The following is a 24,365-nucleotide window of genomic DNA, read 5'->3' as shown; positions in this document are numbered from 1 at the left end:
TCCTCTGCGGCGGCTGGGCGCGCAGCCCTCTCTAGCTCCGCGCGGGCAGCCCGGCCCCAGCCCGGCCCCAGCCCGGCGAGGTGCGCGGCGGATTGCAGACATACAACCTGCCCGCGGTCTCGATGGCACCCAGAGGATGTTTTATTTTTAATGCAATAAAAAAAAAAAAAAAAAAAAAAAAGGAACGGCGACCCAGGCACCGCGAGAGAAAGAACGGCGGGGAAATGTTCGCGCGCAGCGAAGAAGCGGCCCCGCGGGCTGCGGCGGGCGGGCAGCGCGGCGATGCCACCTTCCCGGTGCAAGTGTGCGGGGACCCGGAGCGGGCTCCCCTGCAAACACCGTACCTGGCCCGCTCGCGCTCGCTTTTCCCCTCTGCTAAATAAACCCAACAGGGACGGTGGAAGCTGCTGCTTGTCTTGCCCCGCTGCCTGACTTTGCCCGCCCAGCCACATGCTTGAAATCTACACGATTTCAGCCGGTGGATTTCCACTGCGACCTGCCTTGTTTATTTAGATAGGAAAGATGAAAGATACTGAGATAGAAAGATGGATACGAGATTGATGGGTCTCCTTTTATTTCTTTCTTTTTTTTTTTTTCCTTTTACTATTTTACGAGCGCATCACTCTCTTCCCACTCCTAACTGACAACCTTTTTTTTTTTTTTTTTTTCCTCGTGGCGGGGATTTTTCACCAACCCCAATCCCCCCACCTTTTTGAAGTGGGGGAAAGAAGACAAGATCATCCCAAGAGACAGACGGAGGTGGGGAAATGGGGGGTGGGGAGGGGGGCTTGAGCCCTGCAAACAGCCGCGCAGCTGGATTATTTTGCAAATAGCAGGAGGAGGGGAGAGAAAGGCGGCTGCGGAATCCTAGGACCGGCGTGGCCGGCACCCTGCTGGGCCGGGCGCAGGGACCGGGAACCCGGAGCCGGCGGCCGCCCCTGGCCCTACGGCTCCCCCAGCCGGAGCGCACCCCGCTCTCCTCCGCCCGCGCCGTCAGCGCGGACCCACGCGCTCGCCAACTTTTCCCCACTTCCCGGCTCCCCCCTCCCCCTCCGCTCCCCCAGCCCCCTCCCCCTCCTCTCCAAACCCCGCCACCAGCGCCGCCGCCGCCACACACGCCGCTCGGAGGGGCGAGCGTCCAGCCGGGCTCGGCGCGCACACACACACTCCTCTAGCCTGCACGCCCCCTCCCCGGCCCGGAGCCGGCTCCGCAGGCCCCCGAGCCCGAGGCGCGTCCGGCTGCTCGGCGCCCCAACTCCCCCGGCTGCAAAGAAACTTTCCTATGGCCCCCGCCCCCCGCCATGCTCCAGGCCGACGCCGTTGACTCTGCCAGCCAGCGGGCGGCCCCGGCGCCTGGCCCAGCTCGGCTGTTCCGGGCTCCGTGTCCCCAGCCCCAGGCGCCCGGAGCCCCATCTCCGGCCCCTCGCGCGCACTCCGCAGACACTTACGGGTGATGAGCTCCCTCTGGGACAAGTGCTGCGGGTTGCCCTGTTTGCGGCGGGACATTGCCCCGGCATCTATTCTGGCATCGCCCGGAGAGCTGCACTGATGGGGGGAGCCGGGGGAGGGGGTCCGAGTAGCTGCCGCTGCCGCCGCGCCGCTGCCGCCGCCGCCGCCGCCGCCGCGCCTCCTCCTCTGCCCGGGTTGGTGTTTTTTTTCCCTTCCTCTCTTGCCCTCTCTTCCTCCTCTTCTTCTTCTTTATTTTGCTCTTTCTTCTATGCTGTTTTTTGTTTTGTTTGCAAAAAGAAAAAAAAGGGAAGAAAAGCAAGAAAAACCTTTCGATCTAAAATAAGAAAAAGAGGCAAAAAAAAAAAAAAAAAAAAAAAAACTGCTGTTGCTTTCCGCGGACTGGCTGGTTTCTTTAAAAATATATTCTTTCGAAGGAAAAAAAATCTCTTACACTTCTTCAAACTGCTTGGCCTCTTGCACTTGCAAATGTCTTCTTGAACTTAAACTGGATTTTGCACCGGCTCCTGACACTTTCTTTCAGGGTCTGGTAGGTGGAAAGCGCACTTCTACCAGGAGGGGAAAAGAAAAAAAAATGCAAACAAATAAAAAAAAAAAAAAAAGAATAAGAAAAAGCAAAGGAAAAAAAAAAAAGCAAAGAAAACTTGGGGACTTGTCTCGTACCCCCTCACCCCGCCCCCTCAAAAAACCCAAAGCAATGTAAAACTGCCCCGGTTCGGTTGTTTCTGGGTTTTTCTGCGGGCTGCCTGTTTTTGTTTTTTGTTTTTTTTTCTCGGAGACTGACCCTTCCGAGGTTCTGGGGGGACACCAAGAGAGGCTCCTTCCCAGTTCACCTGGCAGGCTGGCGCCGGCCGGAGGGGCTGCCGAGTCCCCGCGAGCGCTCCCCAGCGCTCCCCTGGCGCCGCGGGCCCGGGGGGAGCGGGGCGGAGGGGCGGCTCGCCCAGTGCGCCTGGGTCGGTGCGGGCGCAGACTGGGAGCTATAGATTGCAACGTGAAGATGGCGGAGTCCGGGTTCTCTGGGAGCTCTCGGTCTCTCTATGGCTGGGGCTGCCTCTGTACAATGGGATAAAATTCAAGTTCAAGTGCGGACGTGACGTTTAATCTGCACTAGAGACAAAAAGACCCAGAGAGTCGGAGCACTGGGGGCGACTAGCGGTGGCTTTTTAACATTGTACCCTGTAAGAGAACAAGAAAGCACACACAGAGACACACTCGCGCGCGCGCGCACACTCACATACACACACACAGTCGCCGGTTGCGCACACCCGCAGCCCAAGCCGGACACACGTGCAAACCGCGTTTTTGTGCGCTCCTCATCTCCCCCCAGCCCCGGCTGCGCAAAAGCAGGAGGGGGTTGGCGGGGGGGACACTGGGCAGCGTATTTTAAAATAAAAGAAAAATCGTCCTTATATCGCCTCCCTCCTGGGAGCAGGACCCCCTGAGAAGGGGGCCGGGATACTGTGTGAGTGAACTAAATTGAATCAATGCAAGTCTCCACCCGCCCAAAAGCTCTTTCGGACTTGGACTTTGGGGGTGGGGGCGTGGACTGTGGAAAAGGGTTGGGGTCGACATGGGAGTTGGGGGACAGTAAGAATTGCTTCGTTTCCGTGGAAAAGTCGCTTGGAAGTTTTTACTTTTGTTTTATGGTCGCGGGCGGGGGCGGGGTGGTGGATGTTGGAGTTCAACTTCCAAAAAGTGTCTCCATATAAATCCTGGTATTACAGACTCTGGGAGGGTGAGGAAGACAAAATAAACGACACCAAAAGAACAGAATCAAGAACACGTGAGGGGCTGAGAAGTGTTTGAGACCTTGTTTGAGTCCCATTTGGAAAAGGATTTTCACTCAAATCTCTGTCCCCTCCCCTCACCTTACCCCCATTAACTCCTAGGGGTCAAACACGGCCCCACCCCCTAAACCGGGTCTATGGCAAGCGAGAGGGTAAAGGGGCCGGGGCGCTGCACGTGGGAGAGGGACTTGGACTTGCCGGCCCAGGAGTAGGTGTGGCCAGATCTCCGCAGATACTCGGGTGGGTGACTCCAGGAGGCGCCCCTGACAATCACAGCAACCTGAAAGTCACACCCCGCCCCCCGCGCTCCTCAGCCCAGGGTAGGACTTGAAAATGCCTGTCAGACTGGGAAGGACGCAGCTGCCTTGTCAGCCGTTTGATCTCCAGCCGGCGAGGACAAGAGGAGTTGTGGGGCCTGTCCGTGGCCCGGGGATAAGGCCGGACCACGGCCCCCGTGGACACCCCCTATTCCCCAGGCTGCGGCCAACTTTGTGAATTTGATGACCTGGCCTCCAGGGCTGGGCGCGCCACGCGGCTGGCCTCCTCTCCATTCTCAGGGTTTCTCCGGAGGCGGCCAGGGCGGGTCGGGGCCTGGCTCCCGCTGGGCTTCGCGGGCGAGTCCAGCTGCACCCACCCCACTCCGCCCCCAGGCCTGGCTCCGGCGGCTTCACCCGGACGCATAGCGAGGCCGTGACGCCTCCAGGGGCGCCGCCTCCCTCGGGGCCTTTTCCTCGGGGGGCACACGGGGGTTTTTGTTTTCGTCCCGAAGGTCTTGGGTGGGGCGATGGCACCAACAATTTAACAGCGCCCAGCGTCCCTGAGCGAGAATGGAAAGAGATCCTTTCCAGTCCCATACCCTAAAAAATATAACAATAAAATGTGCCCTGGCTTGCAGTTCTGTAAACTGTGGGCTCCAGGGTGGGCGGACGCGAGGCCGAGCGGACGGAGACCGGGGGCGGGGCGCGGACTTGTACCTCCTCGCCCTGGCCAGGCAGGCTGCACCCGGCTGCCCACTCCCAATACCCCACCTCCACGTGGTCCAAAGTCTACAAGGGCCTCCCTCTTCTGCCATCCCTCTCACTGCAAAAATCTTTCCAGGAAAGTGGCTTAAGTAAGAAAAATATGCCCTCACCCACCTTTAATAAACTTATTAAGACATTCATAAACTGGCCATCCCTACTCGCGCAGACTCTAAATTTGAAAGATCAGCTCGCGCTCTCTTTCTGAGAACTGGCGATGTGAAGCCCAGAGAGGGTGAGCACTTTGCCCTAGGACACACAGCGCATCAGGGACAGGTCTGGACCCAAAACATCGCAGCGTGCCTGCAGCCCAGCGCCGCGGGCGATCCGGGACTTGAAATCCCGACACGCGACCTTCAGGTTGATTACAAGGAAGGGAGACCCCGCCAGTGGCAAGGAGGGATGGGGAGGACCCCTCAGGAAAAGGGGGCCCCTCCACAGGCGGGCTCTCGGAGTCCCAGTTGCAGCCACCACCCCGCGTGCGGTCAGGGGCCGTGCCTGGGGAGGGGGCACCCCCTCCCCACCCCCAGCAGGAAGTAGCGGGCGTGGGCCAGCGAGGGCCCCACCGACCCGAAGAGCACTTCCTCATTGGCCCCGCGCTGCCCCGACGGCGGGAAGAGGGACGCGCGGGCGGGAGGGCGCAGGGCCGGACACGCCGCCGCCCGCCGGCGCGCTCCACCTCGCGGCAGCCGGGGAGAGGCTGCCCTGCCCCTGCCCAGCCTTGAGCTGGCCCCTTCGCTCTCCTCCTCCCCTGCTTCCTCCACATCTTCCTCCCCCTCCTCCTCCTTCTCCCCCTCCTTCCCCTCCTCCTCCTCCTCCTCTTCTCCCAAGAGGCGGCCGGGCGCAGGCAGGGAGCGATCCCAGCTGCCACTCCAGTCTCCTCTTTTTCCCTCTGCCCGTCTGGCACGGGCCTCATCAGCGCGCAAAGCTGTTAATGTCTGGTCTCACAGCTCCCCCTTTAGTCTTGCTGCGCTCCCTGTCTCGCGTTCCAAGCCGGATCAATAGCCGCCTCTCGGCCGACCTTGACCTCTCCCTCGACCCTGCCTGGCTTCCGCAGCTGGCCCCGTACTAATGTTTCCCCACTCTCTAGATGCCCAGACAGCAGGCGGGGCGAGAGGAGGGTGGCCGACCTCGGCCCACAGCCCCGTCCCCACCCCTGCCTTAGCACCCCAGGCAGGCGAGAGGAGATCCAGGACTCTCCTGAGAAGGTGACTGCACGACCCCACCGCACCCCACCCCACCTCTTCTTCACCAAGCCTTTGTTTAAAATACAAGTCACTCCTGCCCCCTCCCCACCCCAAAACAGAGGGTGCAGGTGGCTCACATATGAAAATGTAAAAGGAAAAAGTGTGGGTCCAAATGTGGTCCTGAACTGATATAAAACCAGATTCATTCCTGCAGCACCTGCTGCAGACCTACTGTGTGCTGGGCCCAAAGCTGGGGCTTTGTGCATGCTGGAATCAGATGGAAATAAATGCCACCTTTTCTGCACTATCTTTACACACACACACACACACACACACAGAGCAGATGTCAAAAAGCTTTTTGAACTCACAAATATTTCCCTGCTATTCTTTTTCTAGCTTCACAGTGCATTCCAGCAGATAATCCTCCATATTCTCAGTCACTTTAAATTTCTTTATAGAGGAATAGTTCAGAAATCAGAAATCATTTCATCAAATCAGAGTGCATTTTTATTAACCTTATGTGGGGCTTTAATTCCCTGTGTGTGCTGCATGTAACACGCCATGCAGTGGGGGCAGATTAAACAGACACGTGACCCCCAAGCCAGGCTTTTTGTTTAAAATTCTTTGAACGATTCTCAATACTTAACTCAGCTGAGGTTGGACTCTATTCGAGATTCTACAATGTTATCTTTGCCTTCTGAGCTGTTATATTTTATCTCTTACTTCTTTACAAAAATTTGGAAAGAATCAAGATAAGAAGTGTCAGTAGAAACGGGAAGTCCTAATGTTTCTGCAGAAAGAAAACTGACATTTCATTTGTTTTTGTTGTTTTCTTTATAACACAGATCCACCCTCTAAAACGCAGTCAACTTTGTAGCAATACAACAGCACATCTTACCAAATTACTTTAGGCTTCATTTTTGGTGCTTTAAAACAAAGAAGAAGAAATCCATGCAAAGAGAAGCTAAATCATTTCATATTCACAGGTACAGGGCAGACTCAGAAGCAACGCCTGTCTGTTCATTTCTGTTCCTCCGGGTCTATAAGTGTTCTTGACTGTGAAGATGAACATGAATACGATGTTCTGATCTGATCAGTGGATGGACTTATTCTAACTTGTGAGGAAACCACAGTGGAGGCACCAAGCAAATCGTATTTATGTACATATTAATAAGGCTCCCAAGGTGGTCCTTATCTCTTTCCTTACGCTTCTAGAATCTTTAGCAGCTATCAAATACAGAGGCATAAAAAGACAAAAGAGGCCTTTTGGGTTTCCTGCCATATCTTCTAGAATTATTTTATGTCATTTCTGAAAATTACAGCAAATTTCTGGGCGCCATAAGCACTCAGTTAAAGCTTTGCTGGATTTAGAGGAGTTTTTCACATTGTCACCTGATAGCAGAGTCAGGACCACAAAACTTGCCTTTCAACAGTTGTTTGGTGGATTCTTTTGGTGTACTGAATTTAACAACATTGCTTTTGTTAAAACATGACATCATTTGCACCTTATTTTTTTCTGCAAGTAATATCTGGCCTTGAAACAGTAGTATATTTCCGACTGTTGCTTAACTGTATGAAGCATAGATAAGCTGTAGGAAAACTGAGGCATCATTGCCTGCTGCCTTTGTATCTGCAGCCTACAAGGGGTTAAATCAAATTCACTGTTCCTGATTCATGTATTATTTTCCTTAAAAAATACTTACCCAGCTCCCCGTATATGAAAAGGACTCACACCCACATTGAATGTTCCTAGCTCTGTCCCTGTCATCAGAAATGATATTGAATGGCTCAGTACTAGAGGATCTGGAACTATTTCTACAGCTTTCTCACCTCATTTGGAATTTTCTTGTCTTGCTAATTTTAATTCTTTAGTTGAGTCATCAATTCAAATTTGGTAGGGACTGGCATCACCCAGTTGGTCGACTTGGGAGAAATATTGTTCATGAAGATGATCAGACTGCACCAAATTCCACCCCCACCCTTCACATATACAGAGATCTGAGCGTCTGTAGTGTGAGTGCACGTGTGTGTGTGTGTGTGTGTGTGTGTGTGTGTGTGTTATGCAAAAGGGTCTCTCTGCTGCTTTCTCTTTTGTCACTAAGTCTCCAAATTGTGTAACTGAAACTGCAAGGAAGACCGTTTTCCTGAAGATGCTGAGAGCTCTGTTTTGAAGACACACACATCCATGAGTTTGAATTCAGGGGTCTAGTGACCATCCATCTGCCCAGTGTAGCGCACAGACAAGGAAAAAAGAGAGAGTTAAAGTGGTTCAAACGAGGGACTCAGAAGGGAATTTTCAGTTCCGACTCTGGCTGTCAGCTGCTATCGTTGAGACCGAGCAACAGTGAGGTGTCTGGTGATAGGAAATAGGGAGGACTAGGGATGGAGGCAGTAATGATCACCTTCCTAACAAGGGGTTGATGATGCTGTGAGGATTAGTTAGTTTGTATCCTTAAGCAGTTTGAGAAAGATGAAGTTTCAGTAAATGCTAAGCTGGAGTTGTAGACATCTGACTCAGAAGAGAGGTCTCCCCCACCCGCAATCCCAGGCTCTGAAAACTCCTATCTGTGCTGTGATGCACTACAAAGGAAGTGAGGGGGAAGCACTCACTTATGGAAGAACAGAGAAGGAGAGAGAGACATGAGTCAGGCTAGCATCCCTCCAACAGGCTCAGCTAATGAGGATGCTGCAATGGGGGAGCTTACCAATAAACAAAACTAAAAATCAGCCAACACCTTGTTTCAGATATGCCTTCCAGAGCTAGGAAAGAAAGAGAGCTCTGGGAGATCTCAACTGTTGTTTTGTAGTTTTAGAAACAGCCACGGATGCTTTCGAGTGAATTCAACAAAGGTAGTTTGTATCCTAGAAAACACGTAAGTGGTTTCTCTCTGTTTAATAGAGAAGGGCTAAGGTTGCAAGCTGACAAACGAGGCTCTGCGCCACAAAGTTTTAACTGCAGGCACATGATTGAAGATGAAATCATATTTCTATAGTATGTGGAAGTTATGAAAGTTGTTCCATTATGTACATATTAAAACATTGCCTCTGCTTGAAGATGCACTTTCAGCTCAATTTACAAGGCAGACAATTTGCTACAACAAAAGATAATTAATGCTGCCCAGGGAAAACCGAGACACTAGATTACTGTGCATTCTTGTATTAGTTTAATCTGGATCCTTTTACAAAAATGATTTCACTGTGATTTGAAGCCTTTGGAATCATTGAAACAAGAATGGCTTCTATAATATGGATGTGGCAAAAACATTTCCCATTTGAACTTGTGACAAAGCCCCTCTGCCTGCCTCTCTCTCTCTCTCTCTCCCTCTCTCTCCCTCTTCCCCCGCCCCGGCCCCATCACACACACACATGTATCATGAAATTAACACTAGACAGAAGCAAAAAAGATCATCTCTGACCTGTTCCCAGACCACTCTGATGATCTGGATTCTAAATAAGGCAGATTTATGGTCAATTATTTTAAATCTGTATTTGGACCTCTGGATTCAAATGGGTAGATTCATCAGCTGTTGGGATTTAGCACAGGCATCTGCAGTTTCATTATTTGTATCTGCTTAACAGGAACAATTAGAGACTGAAGAGTGAGGACGCCTGTTTGGGGACCAGTTTGGTATTGTACCCAGACCACACATTCCGGCTGGGAAGGAACACAGTAATGTATAAAGCATTAGTGGATTTAACACTCTGCATTGTGCTTGGGGAATCGAATTGTTGATGTTTCTGGCAAGAACTCATACTCCAGTTGAAATCTATCAAACACCTTAATTAGCTCCGGGTACCTAAATGCACCCAACCCAGAGGCAAGTTGGAAAGCAGCAGAAGGAAAGGGCAGGAGCTGGCACAGAGGCGGCACGGGCCTCCCTGGGTACCCCCAGCACCCTGTGGCCTCACTTTCCAGACCAGAGTACATGGGCCATGGTGGAAAGTCAAACAAGTTGCAGCTCTCACTGCAGCAGCCATAGGGATGTGATTGAAGGTGTTTGGATGGTTTGACCGGTGTTGGCGAAGGGGATGAGAAGAGGCCGCAGTGACACAAAGCTGTTGCCGATAATAACTGGAGCCTTTTTCTGAGCCAACCATTCCACCTGGACCTCAGTACAAATTATTGTTTTCAATTACCACCTGTGTATTCCTTCCCATGCAACTTATTGATGTAAAATTACAGCTACACCGGTATAAATAAGTTATGCTGCAGTTGTAAAATGGAAGAAATTTTGTTGTAGCAATTATGTTCAGCAAGATGACAAAATAAATTTCCAGAGCTGTGCCTGCAGTAACCTGGGGAATTTAAACCTCATAATTTCCATTCATTTCAGATAATTTGGAGTAATTTCTATATGTAATAACTTTGTAATGAAAAACACAGCGGTGCTGAAGTGATTTCGCTCTGTTTTTTTTTTTCTCCTATGGTATACATGGCACAAAATAAATGATAAAAATAATATTTCCTTTTTATATGTGTGTGTGTTGAGTAATTCCTTCAGTAAAAATCATAAACTAATACCCAGACTAAATCTCTGTCCACAAAATGAAAAATAAATTGAGTTAAAGAAAGTGAAAAAGTATGAAGGGCTTTGGATGCTTTATTGTGACTTTATTGAATTGTTTTGTTCCCATGCTCCCTCTGATCCCTAAGGGTTACAGTTCCCAAGTAATGGGCAAATGCAGGGGAGCCCCAGATGGCCCAGAGGAGGTGGCAAGGGGACCCCCAAAGGCCAGGAAACCCTTGCCAGATGGTGATTTCTCCCCAGAAGCATAAGAGACTTGTTCTCCTCCTGAGATGAGCATCTTTAACGGCTGATTTCACTGAGATTGGAAAGGACCTGGTAGGCTGGTCAGTGGTCGTGTCGGTTCTGACACATTTCCTCCACTAATTAAAGACAAGGCAAGGTGGAGCACCAGTGCCCTGCCCGACCTCTGACGGTGACACCTGCCACTAATGTACACAGCCCCTGAATGCCACGAGTTATTCATCGGAAGCTCCCACTGAGCTGTGAGAAGGTGACAGGAATTACAGCGGCTGCATTAGCGCCCAGCTCCGCGCAATTAGCCTCTGCCACTGCCACGGTGCACATCAAGGGTTTCCTCTAAGTGAAAAATGGAGGCGTCATTCCCTAAAACCTGGCTGCTAGTAGTAATGGCCAGTGACTGTCAGCCCCCTCCCCACCAGCCATGAGGGCTGCCTGCTGCCTTGAACTAGAATGGCTCTCCTGCCCTGAAAACCCTGGCCTGCTACATGCTGCCAGGGGTGCCCATCTGGAGGCTCAAGCTTTGGCTGAGTCGGCTGGGAAAAGGGCATTCATTTCTCAGGCTCTGTGGTTTCCCTGTCAGATGGGCTTCACTGCTTTGTATAAGCAGAGATGAGTGGGTCTTAGCAAAGCGCCTGGCCCGGTCTCTCGCCATGCAGCAGTTGCATCATAAGCATGGTTGTGATATGTTCCTTCAACAACACACACGGATGGGACGCCTGCTGTATGCCAAGCACACCACAGGGGACAGGGCCCAAAGATGGCAATATTGTGAGGTGGCGGTACCGAGGTTCCAAGTTCAGGCAAGTCTGAATCTGACACACCACCCCAGCTCCAAGGAACAGAGCAAGGGAAAACAAAACTTGATGACATAGTCGATTAGAGTAGTGAGAGTTCGGCGATTAGAGTCGTGAGAGTACAGCCCATCACATGGACTCATGGTCGTGTGTCCCAAGTGCCATGGAAGCAAAGCAGCAGGGCTCAGGGGTCCTGAGCACAGATTGCAGAATTCTTCCAAGACCCCCAAGGCCTGCTCATTCAAAGAGACACTCTGTCTAATTACATTGTTAGGCCATTTATCTTATCTAATCCTCAGAAGAGAAAGACTTTCATCCGCCTTAGACAGGAAGCCCGAAGTCAGCCACCACGAGGTAGAGTCCAAATTGCTCCAGGTCTGTCTCTGTGTATAACCACTACACTGTCCTATACCCGGGTTGGATTTCCAGCCATCCTGCAAGCCAATAACAGGCCGCTGAAAACATTACCAGATGTGGAACTAGAACAGCAAAGACAAAGTCAATGCTGGATCAAGACATGGAGGAAGGAAGAGAATTAGAAAGAAACAAAGTTTGCAATAAGGAAACAGTATACTCAGTTAGTAGAAGAGATTTTGTTTGTTTGTTTGTTTGAGACAGCAAAATCCAACAAGACACACCACAGTTACGAAACTAGATAATTGAGGCAGAGAGAAATGGGGTGGAGAGAGTGGGGTAAGACAGAAGTTTCTGCTGGTGAAATTTGAAACAGACAAACAACTCACGGGGGGACAGAGTTTTATTGTTCAAAGTCCTTTTGCTTCCCGGACTTGAGTTTGTCCTCCCAGCAGCCTGTGAGAAAAGCAGGACAGGGCACACACAGCTTGAAGTACGCCTCTGAAATCACCAGGGTCAAGTGTCCGCCACGCTCGCTGCTAGCTACAAGCCTTCATGCGGTTTCTCTTCTTGGCATCCCAGGTCCTCCTCTATTACATCCAATGCCTCTGGGGGCATCTCATCAGATGACCTCTCAGAAAGCCCCCAGCACAGGCCTGGCACAGAAGAGGCATTGAATAAATGACAGATGTTATTACGGAGGCGCTATACTCATGAAACAGGAGATTCACATTCAACTCAATCCGGTGCACACGTCAACCTTTCGGGAATGAAATGGGAACGTCCCCCCAGATTTCACTGGTGTACATAATCGACTAATATTGATGAAGCACCTTGTCTTAGCGCTGCTGTAATAGACATTGCCGGGTACAGTGGTTCATGCCTGTAATCCCAGCACTTTGGGAGGCCAAGGCAGGCAGATCACCTGAGGTCAGGAGTTCAAGATCAGCCTGGCCAACATGGTGAAGCCCCATCTCTACAAAAATGCAAAAATTAGCCAGGCATGATGGCAGGTGCCTGTAATTCCAGCTACCCGGGAGGCTGAAGCAGGAGAATCACTTGAGCCTGGGAGGCGGAGGTTACAGTGAGCCAAGATCACACCATTTCACTCCAGCCTGGGTGACAGAGCGAGACTCTATCTCAAAAAAAAAAAAAGAATAGACATTGATTTCTCACATTTCTAGAGGTTGGCAAGTCCAAGATCAAGGCGTCAGAAGGTTCAGTGTCTGGTGAGGTCCCCAGTCTTTGCTGCCAAGTTGGTGCCTTGTTGCCACATCCTCCAGAGGTAACAGACACTATAGCCTCACATGGCACAAACAGGCCTAAGCTTGTTCCCTCCAGCCCTTTCCCTCCTAATCCACTCATGGGGCAGAGCCCCTGTGACTCAGTCATCTCCCCAAAGGCCCTACCTCTGAATACCACCACAATGAGGACTGAGTTGCAATGCGAATTTTGGAGAGGACACATTCAAATCATAGCACACCTACTTTGTGCCAGGGACCAGGCTGACCTTTGCCAATACCCAGAGGAAAACATTATAGGTGTTATCTGCTAGTAGCAGGTCACTGGGCTCTGAACTTCTCAAAGCAGGCAGTCCAGATCCTACCTTGTCTTCTGTGCCTGTGACAGGCACATAGGAGGGTATCAGCGACTGAGCCAGCTGGACCTCACTACAAGACCTAATACATAGGCAAACTAGAAAACCCACGGCCAGCTGGGCGTGGTGGCTCACACCTGTAATCCCAGCACTTTGGGAGGCCGAAGCGGCTTGACCATCTGAGGTCAGGAGTTCCAGATCGGCCTGGCCAACATGGTGAAACCCCGTCTCTACTAAAAATACAAAAATTAGCTGGGCATTGCAGCAGGCACCTGTAATCCCAGCTACTCAGGAGGCTGAAGCAGGAGAATCACTTGAACCCAGGAAGCGGAGGTTGCAGCGAGCCGAGATCCGGCCACTGAACTCCAGCCTGGGGGACAAGAGCAAAACTCCATCTCAAAAAAAAAAAAAGAAAGAAAGAAGAAAGAAAAGAAAAAGAAAAACTACGGCCATGGGACAAAAACTGGAAAGAAAGCTCTCAGGTTCAGAGATGAGCATATGGGAGTTTGCGGGTGGTGGAATCATTGTTCATTTTCTTCTCTCAGTCTCCATATTTTCTATAATCTGCATTTATGGTTTTTATTATCAGCCGCCAAAAATTAAAAATTAAAGGTATAGCAGCTGAACCTTTTGGCTAATTACTCAGGGCGAAAATAATGGACTACATATGAAAAAAAGACTGGAAGGAGATTCAGAAATAACAGCAGCTATTGTGTGAGAATTATGAGATTGGGGGGGGTTTAAAAGAACTTTGTCTCCCGCCGGGCGTGGTGGCTCACACCTGTAATCTCAGCACTTTGGGAGGCCGAGGTGGGTGAATCACAAGGTCAGGAGTTCAAGATCAGCCTGGCCAACATGGTGAAACACCATCTCTACTAAAAATACAAAAAATTAGCTGGCCGTAGTGGCGGGCTGATCCCAGCTACTCGGGAGGCTGAGGCAGGAGAATCGCTTGAACCCGGGAGGTGGAGGTTGCAGTGAACCAAGATCGCACCACTGCACTCCAGCCCAGGCGACAGAGTGAGGCTCCATCTCTAAAAGAGAAAAAAGAACTTTGTTTCCCAAACCTCCTAGAATGTCACTAAAGACTGCCGTACTTTTTTTTTTTTTTTTTTTTTTGAGATGGATTCTGGCTTTGTCACCCAGGCTGGAGTACAGGGGCACAATATCTCAGCTCACTGCAACCTCTGTCTCCCAGGTTCAAGCAATTCTCCCTCAGCATCCCAAGTAGCTGGAGCTACAGGTGCCCGCCACCATGTCTGGCTCATTTTTGTATTTTTGTATATTTAGTAGAGACAGGGTTTCCCCATATAGGCAAGGCTACTCTCGAACTCCTGACCTCAAGTGATCCGCCTGCCTCTGCCTCCCAAAGTGCTGAGATTACAAGCATAAGCCACCGCGCCCAGCCTTGTACGTTGTAATAAATCGTTTTGTAAAACTATTCTTTGTGAAAGAATCAAGGAGATGGTTGCCATGCTGTGATGTGAGACCATCCTGGGTCGGGGAGGTCTGTGGGACGTGGTTGGATGAGACCTTCTTTAAGAAGCTGCCATGCTTTTTCCTTCCTTTCCTTCTGTCTGCGGCCCTCCGTCACCTGAGACTGCACGCTAAGGCAAAGCTCTCTCACAGCGGCCAAACAGGCTGATTTTAAAGCCACCTCTGCTCGCCCTGCTGGGGTGAGCCAACCAGCTACACAGAACCTGCTGGAACCTGGCCCTCCGTGGGCACGGGAAGCAGCCGGTTGGGCTCTCTGCTGGGTGCTCGTGAAGCGTGGAGCACTTTCCGACACTCATAGTGAGAAATGTCCTCTGGAAGCCTCCCCGCTCCCCACCTTCTGTCATCGGGGAGATAATTCATTTATGCAGCATTCACAGAAGACTGACATTTTCGACTTTTTTAGCAGAATAAATTTATAAGGTAAATTAGGGGGTGGGAGCCCTAGTGTCCTAGGCAGATTCAAACTGGTAATTACAGAGGGCCTAATTATGTATTCACCACGGAGCCTTCTGGAACAGCGAAGGCTACAGGATGGCTCTTATTCTTCCTGCAGAGGACCATCTCCCCTGGAAGCTTCACAACCAACCTTTGAGAGCTTGTGCTTCCAGCCCTGGGCCATGGCAGCAAAGCACCCTTGTCATGGGCACCCACGTCCTGATATCTACAGAGAACATCCTGACCCTAGGCAGGGAGCCCCAGTGTCCCCCAATAGTCATGAGGTCAAATATTCTTCATACCAGGAGTCCTGACTTGGATAAAATAAAAGTCAAAAATACAAAACAGGGTTTTGCTTTTGTTTTTGTTTTTCATTTTTTGTTTTGAGACAGAGTCTCGCTCTGTCACCTAGGCTGTAGTGCAGTGGCACAGTCTCGGCTCACTGCAGTCTCCACCTCCTGGGTTCAAGCGATTCTCCTGCCTCAGCCTCCCAAGTAGCTGGGATTACAGGCGCCCCCCACTACACCTGGCTAAGGACAGGGTTTTTTAAAATCTGGCTCTGCCTGTTTTCCCCCAATCCCCCCAGAGTTCCAGATGACATCGGCAGGCTGTGGTATCAGAAGGATCATTTCCACAGCCTTCTCTCCTGCTTGGCTGGGAGCTCCTTGGGGGCAGAAACTGTGTCCTTTGCTTCTCCGTCTCATCAGAACTCAACTTAGGATCTGGCCTCAGTGCAGTTGCTCAATGAAGGGGAGAATCAATAGTCAACAAAAATGCACAATGGCCCTAGGAAGACAAAAACCCTGGGCTTCGGCAAAGTGGTAAACTGACTAAAAGACTCCCTTTCTCACCCAACACAGTGCCACGCAATATTTGAATACATAGACACATTTTAGATGCAAATCCCTCCTTTCTGTGACCCGTTCGCCCTTGTTTACCAATGCCCTCCCTGCTCCCAAAGCACCTCATGGTCACTTGGTAACTATGCATTGTGTTCTGTTGTGGGTCAAATCATGCCCCCCACCCCACCATAATATGTTGGAGTCCTAAGCCCTGTACCTGTGAATTTGCCTGAGGATCTTTGCAAATGTAATTAGTTAAGATGAGGTCATCCTGGGTCAGGGTGGGCCCTCCATGCAATGACTGGTATCCTCCTAAAAACACAGCCATGTGAACACAGAGACACACAGGGAGGACGTCTGGTGACAACGGAGGTAGACACTGGACCCAGACAGCTGCCAGGAACACCGAAGAATGCTGGCAACCACCAGAAGCTAGGAAGAGGCAAGGAAGGATCTTCCCCCGGACCGCGAGCGTGGCATGGAGACATCATGATTTCAGACTTCTAGCCTCCCCAATTGTCAGACAATCAGCGCCTCTTTTTTAAGCCACCCAGTTAGCAATACTTTGTTACACCAACCCCAGGAAATGAATGCGTGCTCCTGCCCTGTGCTGGACAATGAGCCAGGGCCAGGCCAGCAGAGCCAAGCTATCTGGACACAGACCCTGCCCTCGGAGGCTCAGGGGTCACAGGCCTTTTCTACGAAGTGGCAAAAGTGGAAAGTATCCCCAAGGCCGGGGTGCAGTGCCTCACACCTGTAGTCCCAGCACTGTAGGGGACTGAGGCAGGAGGACCTTATGAGGCCAGGAGTTCAAGACCAGCCTGAGCAACATTGTGAGACCCCATCTCTACAAAAATTTGAAAAGAAAATTAGCCAAGTGTAGTGGCACAGGCCTGTAGTCTTAGCGACTTGGGAGGCTGAGGCAGGAGGATTACTTGAGCCCAGGAGTTCTAGGCTGCAGTGAGCTCTAATGGTACCATTGCACTCCAGCCTAGGTGACAGACTCTGTCTTTAAAAATACATAAGTAAAGATTTCCCTGCACTTCATATTTGCAAAGAGAATGTTGACAAGAACTGGTGGCCCTCCTTGTCAACCTCAGAAAAGAGCAATAATGACTGGACTGTGAATATCTTGAGGCCCAAACCGTGGCAGGTTTGCCCTGAACTCCCACTCAGACATCCCCTGCCACCCTCTCATCCTAGCTTGGGACTTTGCACATAGTTCAAGCTCCAGTTATAAAGCCAGGGTTTAGGGGAAAACAATGCTTCAGTAGAGGAAATATTTAAGGGCTGAATATTTGTAGTGGCCCTTAAATCACACCCTCCAAGTAACCACATACAAAGTTGACCCTAAAATAAGACTGCACCCCTGTGAAAGTCTTCAGCCACTGAAGTGTTAGCTTGGTGTGTAGCTGGTTTCATTTTCATTTTTGTGTTTAATAAATAAAAAATTAAAAACAAGAGAAACAACTAACTAGGAGTAAATTACCGGACAGGAAAATGGAATTACATAAAAGGCACATTTCTCTGGTGCTTTACTGAAAACCCTCCTGGACATAATAGAGTGAAGAAACCCTGTTTTCACTCCTCCACTGAGTGCCCCACAAAATGAAATTATCTAGGCACATAGATCCGCCTCTGCTCCTGCACACGGAAGATGAGGAAGAAACTGCTTTACCTTTCTGCCCCACGAGCCTCTTAAGAAAGCTCAGGCCTGGGGCAGGATGGGTTCCTGCTTGGCTCTGCTGCCTTCTCTCCTGTGTGTGTGACTGTCGGGGAGGTAAATTAAGAATTCACACTTCTGCAAAGTGCTGGGTTCACGCCCAACCACAGGCTTCTGCAACTTTGACCAAAGACACATATGGTGGGGTGGATGCGACCTCGCTGTTTATGGAACGGTCTCCCCCAGTTGACTGAGCCTTCAGCAGGAGTGAAGTCGTGGGGCAGGGTTCACAGAGGGCTGACTCAGACCCAGGCTGTGCCCCTCTTATGCACCAGGCAGCAGCTGGACATTTGACATCCACTCTTCCTACACACCACACCCCCCCACCGCCGGGTTAGACATCCGTCTCATTTTACAGGAGGGAAGCCTGTAAAGCTATGCAACCAGCTCAAGACTGCACAGGCAGTAGCAGCAGACCCAGGGTTCAAAGTCGGGTTTTTCAATGACACGGGTCCTGTTGTGTCTACCTCCTCATGTTAGGGTACCTCAGGCTGTGCTGCTACACAACTTAATCTCTTTATCTAAGAAGTTTACACAAGAAAGGTTCACATGTCCTCTTTTGCCCTAGGCTGTTGGCGGTCCTCCTATCCCTGTAGCCACCCCTCATGGCCTCCAGGGTCTCCATGGCAGGAGAAGAGGGAGACGGAGGAGTCCCACTGGCTTTTAACTGCCTCAGCCCCGAAGTGACACTCATCACCTTTACTCACAGACCATTGGCCAGAGCCAGTCACATGACCCAACCCGAACCTCCAGAGAAGCTGGGAAATGCAGACCAGCACCCGAGTGTGGTTGGCAGTGCCCACTGGTGCCATGTCCAGGAAGAGAGTGTGCACAGTTACTCTGTGTTGACTGAAGGGGCCTTGACTAGAAATTTCTTCACCAGTCAATTTCGGAATCAGGACCATGGGTCAACGGAAGTGCCCGCACACCTGGGTTTGTTACATAACACATGCAGGATCTTATTCTGAGCTGACTGGGGTTTTTCCCTCCATCCTCTGAAGTTCACTGCTGGCACTCTTCCTTTATCCATCACTCACTGTGCTTGCTGCCATCACCCTGAAGAAGCATGGGGCTTTCAAGGTAATACAGAGGCAATAATCTAGGAGACTTTATTCCTCGTTGTGCAATGTGCCCTCAGGAGCAAACAAATCTGCAGGATTTGGAAGTGAGCAGCTAGCTCCTTGGAAACAGAGACTCAGAGTCAGGCCCCTCCAGTCCAGAAATGTGTCCACTTGACATGCCAATCAAAAGAGACGTTGGAACTTTGGAAGGTGTGAGGTAGGTGTGTGGGATAAGGTAAAAACACCCCGGCTTCACTTCAAAGCCCTCAAAATAGGGTTTGATGGATGGATTTAGAACACAGAATTTTTAAGCTGGAAGGAACCAAGAGATAATGCAGTCCACCTACTTCAGGAGGGAGTCTGAGGCCAGGGGGAGGCAGGGGAGTCACAGGCCTGGGGTAGTGCCTGAGCCATGGGGTGGCCCTGATGCCTCTGACTCCCAGGCCCAGGACTCCTTCCTCAACTCATGGCTCCCCAAATCCTTTTTCCATCCGTCAATCAACAAAGGAGAAATAAGCATTGGGAAACCATAGAACTTTGTCTCCAATAGGCCTGACAAAGGCTTAGAAAAGGCTCACCAATTCCAGTCATTTAGGAGGGACCCTGACTTACAGGAAAAGGGCGGGAATCCTCATGGATCAGAGAAGAGAAGCAGAGCACTTCAGGGCTTCACTCCTTCTGTCTCAGTCGGGCCTGCTATAACAGAATACCGTAAACTGGGTGACTCAAACAACGGACATTTAAACAGACATTTATTTCTCACAGTTCTGGAGGTTGGGAAGTCCAAGTTCGAGGTGCAGGCAGAGCCAGCGTCTGGTGAGGGCTCTCTTCCAGGTTTGCAGACTGCCTCCTTGCTGTGTCCTCACTGGAGAGAGTGGTCATCCTTCCAGTGTGCCTTCTCACATGGGAGCTGATCCCATCTAAAAGGATTCCACTCCCATGACCTAATCAACTCCCAAAGGCCCCACCTCCTAATACCATCACATTGGAGGCTAGGATTTTAATTTTTAGGATTATAAATTTGGCAGGGGCTGCAGGGGACACGTTCACACCATAGGATGTTCCATGTGCTCTGTTCCTAGTTTCCACTCACTGTGCCCTGGGAGAGGCTTGAGAGATTGGCCCTCAACCCAGACAAGTTTTCTCCACAGGAGGCTGCTGTATTCTTAAAGAAACCAGGGCTCATTCATGAGAAAGTGGGTGTACAAGCAGTCAAAAGAACCATGCCATTCCACAAGAGCACTGCACTGAGATGTATCAGGACCCAAGCCGGGAGAGGGGCCTCCCAACAGGCCCTGCTGCCACCATGCCAACATCTCTCAGTGGCTGAGCTGTGCCCTCATGGACCACAAGATTTGATCTGATGCTAAGTGTGGGAAAATCAAAACATTGCAAACTGCCAGGGATCCAGCAACTGTTTCTAAGGAAGCTCATTGTCAAATGGGTCAGGATGGATATGATTCCAGAGTACACTTCCAGAGCCCAGGTAATCCTGGGGATTGTCAGGTCACAAATGGAGAAACTACAGCCAGGGAGGACAAAAGGCCACCAATCAGCCTGTGCCACCCCCACTGTAAGGCACCCTGTGCTCCCCACTGCCTCTATTCAGAGTCTTGGGGAGGAGGAGAGCCCTTGGTGTCTGGCTCTGGCTTCTTAGCCTCATCCCCAGCTGAGCCACCCTCTGATCCCTGAAAACCAAGCACTGTGCTCACCTTGATCACTGGACTATTTCTCTCCACCTGGCGGGCTCTGGCCAGGTTTCAGCAGCGAGTAAAACACTGCAGCTGGTTGTTCAGAGCCCGGACAGCCAAGGGTTGCCTCCTCCAGGAAGTCTGCCATCCTCACAGTCTCCTTTCCAGCAGACACTCACTCTGTCTGCTCAGCCCACGCATCACTTAGTCCTGCTCCTGCTCCAGCTCCACAGCACCCCCTGGGTCCCAGGTTTTGCTGGGCTTTCTTTCTGTCCCTCCCCTGTACCTTGAGTAACTTTAGGCAGAGACTACAGCTCATTCAGCTGCATGTCCCCAGCTCCCACCCCAAGGAGACTCCCAGGAAATGTGGATGAATGCATGGACCCTCAACTCAATGGATACATGGATGAGGGATTGAACCAGTCAGCAAATGCGTGAATGGGTGAGGGAACGATGCAGGGTGAAACAGTGAGTGGCCGCGTGCCTGCTGCCTCCCCACCAGGAGAGGCCAGCAAACAAAAAGATTTGCAGGCACTATAATTTCAATGACATGTGTAATATCTTCGAGGTCAGAGATCGAGATTATCCTGAAAGAATATAGAGTCCCCTGCTCTCTATTGTAATGGAAACAGTGTAACTTAGCCGGGAGGGAGGAGCGCCAGTCCAGCTTACCTCGGAGGCTGAGGGCGGAGAATGGCGGAACCCGGGAGGTGGCGGAGCTTGCAGTGAGCCGCAGATCGCTACACGTACCCAGCTCATGACAGAGCGAGACTCGCCTCCCAAAAAGATCTTCTCCTAAAGCAAGTGCAGGGCACATGCTGTTTATTATATGGTTGTCTGCCTTTGCTGGAAACCTGAAAATCTTTCCTTTTTTTTTGGAGACTTTGTTTTTTCTTTTTGTTTTACTGTTTGTTCTGTTTGTTTTGAGATGGAGTCTCGGCTCTGTCGCCTGGCTGGAGTGCAGTGGCTTGATCTCAGCTCACTGCCCCAGCACCTCCCGGGCTATGCCACCTCCTGCCTCAGCTCCCGGAGAAGCTGGGACTACAGGCTCTACCATCTCGGGCTTGGCTAGTTTTTGTATTTTTTAGTAGAGACGTGGGTTTCACCGTATAGCCAGTATGGTCTCCATCTCCTGACATCGTGATCCGCCCGCCTAGGCCTCCCAAAGTGCTGGGATTACAGGCGTGAGCCACCGCGCCCGGCCGAGACTTTGGTTTTTAAGAGCAGTTTAGGTTCACACCAAAACTGAGCGGATGGTACGACGTATAGTCATATTGTTCCTCTATACCCCTTTCCCCCACAGGCAATCAACATCCCCTACCAGGGCGGTGCCTTCATGACAACTGAGGAACCAGCACTGATGCGCTGATATCACCGAATCTGCCGTGTGCATCAGGGGTTCACTCTTGATCTGCACATTCTCTGGATTTGGACAAATGCGTAATGACATGCATCCACCACTAAGTATAATACAGAGTAGTTTTACTAATTTTTCGATAGCTTTTATTTAAAAAAATAAATAAATAAAAGGAGAAGAAAAATAAAAGGCACGGAGGAAAAGAGAAAGAAGAAAGGGAGGGAAGAAAGGGAAAAAGGCAGGAAGAAGGAAAGAAAGGAAGAAAGAAAAAAGAAGGACAAAGAAGGAGGAAGGGAGAAGACAAGGGGGCAGAGGGAGGGAGGGGGGACAGGCAGCCAGAAGGAGCGGTGCTAGGCTGGCGAACTTGATGCTGAAGGGTTTAGGCCAAGGCGAGACTTGGTAGGGCTAGGGTCGGGAAGGCCCCTCTGGAGTCAGCCTGTAGATATTGTTAGAGGATGGGGTGAAAGGCCAGCGAGAGGCCATGCCTTCATCTAGACATAAGAAGGCGAGGCCCACCTGAACCAAGGTGGGCCCTAGGGTGGCAGAAGGGCTTCGATGGGGCCTTCCCCTCTACCTCCAGCCTCCTTCATTCTGGAGCAGAGCCAGGGATCCCGAGCTCACTCCGAAGCCCAGGAACCAGGTGTAAGCCACACAGCTCCCTTGAAGCAGGTCCCAAGGATGAGCGAACGGGGTTTCCCTCTGAGCTGTGTCTGTGGAGTCAGCCAGGAGACCCTCCCCTCCTCTGGCCTCTGCAAGATCAGACCTCCCTGTTAGTGTCAAGTCAAAAACCGTTTCCTGAGCCCCTGCTGTGTGCTAAGGCTGCTGGATAGGGATCAGAAAGAGTTCAAATCGAGCTCAGCTGCTTCCTGGCCGTGTGACCTCCGGCAAGGCCCTTCAACCCCCCCAGAGCCTTAGTTTCCTCCTCTGTGAGATGGAATCCTAGCGGGATCTCCCTCACAACGCAGTTCCAAGGAGGAACTGAGAGAGCTCAGGTGGAAGTTCCGAGCTCAGCATCTGGGCAAGAGCTCAGCATCTTGCTTCACCTGTGTGAATGCAAGCCCCATAGATGGCCAATACCAAGAAGAACGCAGCGAGTTCTATGGAGACAAAGATGAGGGGTGTTGTGCAAATGCACCAAGGAAGGCTTCCTGGGGGAGGAGGCCTCTTCACCTCCCATTCAAGGCTCAGCCAAACATCACTTCCTCCAGGAAGGCTTCCCTCTGCAGGCTCCGACCAAGCTCTGGGCCTCATCCATCACAGCACATCAGTCCCTGGGCTGTAACCCTGCAGGCCCCAAGCTGCTACTGAACTCGGTGGGTACAGGAATGGTGTCTTCTTCACCTCTGGGACCCCACAGTGCCCCAGGACTTGACATGTAAACAGCTCTCGTTTTACCAGCTGTAATCGAAACGTGCTGTAATTTCTCCACAGCTCCCCCAGGTACCACCCTATTTCTCCAAGAAGAACACATTTGTGACAGGGCTGTCTATGCCCACTCTGTTGGGTCTCTGTCTTCCCAGTCCCTGTGGAAGCCACCCCATCTGCCTTGGCTCTCAGGAGCCACCCAAGGGCCCTTGCCAAAGTCACCACTGGCCTCTGTGCTGCTAAGTGCAATGTCACCACGCAGTCCTCCTCACCCCAGACCCGTCGGCTGCCTGTGCCACGGCAGGGCATTCCTCCTCTTCGCTGGGCTTCGAGGTGGCCACGTGCCCCTGGTTTTCCCCCCATCTCACCGGCCAGCAATCTCTTTTCTGGTTCTCCCTCATCTCTCAACCTCGGGGCATAGTTCTGTCCCAGAGCTCATCCCTCGGACCTCTTCTCAACTTACACTCGCTCCCTTGGCAATACCAACCTCTCATGTGGCTTCCAGTGCCATCTACATGACAATGTGTCCCCAGCCCCGAACAATGCTTCCGTGTATCCAGCCACCTAATGGACTTCCTCACCGGGTGCCTAACAGGCCTCTCACTGTTAACCTCTCCAAGACTGACTTCAGAGCTCCGCTCCCCAAATCTGCTCTGCCACAGTATTCTCTAATTCAGAACATGGTCATTGCTCAGGCTAAAACCCTGAGAGTCAGCCCTGACCTTTCTCTTTCTCCCACACCCAACATCCAACCGCTCATCACACCGTGTGGGCTCTGCCTTTAAAATCTTTCCAGAACATGGCCTGGTCTCACCACCCCCACTGCCACCTCCCCAGGCCAAGAACCTCCTGTCTGATCTTTCTGTTTCTGCCTTGAGGCTCATCTCAACAGTCAGTCTGACATTTTGGAGCATAAGCCAGATCACAATGCCGCTCTGATGAAAACTTTCTGTTACTCAGACTAAAAACCAAAGACCCTGTGATGGCCCAGAGGGTCCTAGGTCCCGGCCTCCTTTGCCTCTCTGACCTTAACCCCACCACTCTGACCTTAACCCCACCACTCTCTCCCTCCAGAACACCACTCGCTGGCCTGCGGATTATTCTGCAACTCGCCAGCAGGTACATGCCTCAAGCTCTTTGCATCTTCTACTTCCTCTCCCTGCAATATGCTCCCCAGGTCATGGCCTGCTTCTTCTCCTCCTTCAGGTCTCTGTTCATATATTGCCTTCTCAAGGAGGCCTTCCTGGACCAGCTGATTTATCACTGAAACACTGACAACTTGGATAAAATGAACCAATTCCTTGGAAAAACACCAATTAGCAAAACTGACATAAGCTCACACCTATAATCCCAGCACTTTAGGAGGCTGAGTTGGGAGGATCCCTTGAAGCCAGGAGTTCAAGACCAGCCTGGGCAACAT

General features: G+C 51.1%; 1 protein-coding gene across 5 annotated transcripts in view; it reads right to left on the bottom strand.

Annotated features, from left to right (window-relative positions):
* Positions 1-2,564, bottom strand: part of BCL11B (BAF chromatin remodeling complex subunit BCL11B) — a 104,251-nt gene extending 101,687 nt beyond the window's left edge. For 2 of the 5 annotated variants that reach the window (XM_017960319.3, XM_017960321.3), the window contains exon 1: positions 1,449-2,545. In XM_017960319.3, the coding sequence (XP_017815808.1) occupies positions 1,449-1,506 (58 nt within the window). In that variant the 5' untranslated portion in view covers positions 1,507-2,545. 5 annotated transcript variants of the gene reach the window in all.
* Between the last annotated feature and the right edge of the window lie 21,801 nt (positions 2,565-24,365).

The sequence above is a fragment of the Papio anubis genome, chromosome 7 (genome assembly GCF_008728515.1).
Source record: "Papio anubis isolate 15944 chromosome 7, Panubis1.0, whole genome shotgun sequence".
NCBI lineage: Eukaryota > Metazoa > Chordata > Mammalia > Primates > Cercopithecidae > Papio > Papio anubis.
Note: the sequence above shows the minus strand (reverse complement) of the source record. Positions and strands in the feature narration are given on the sequence as shown.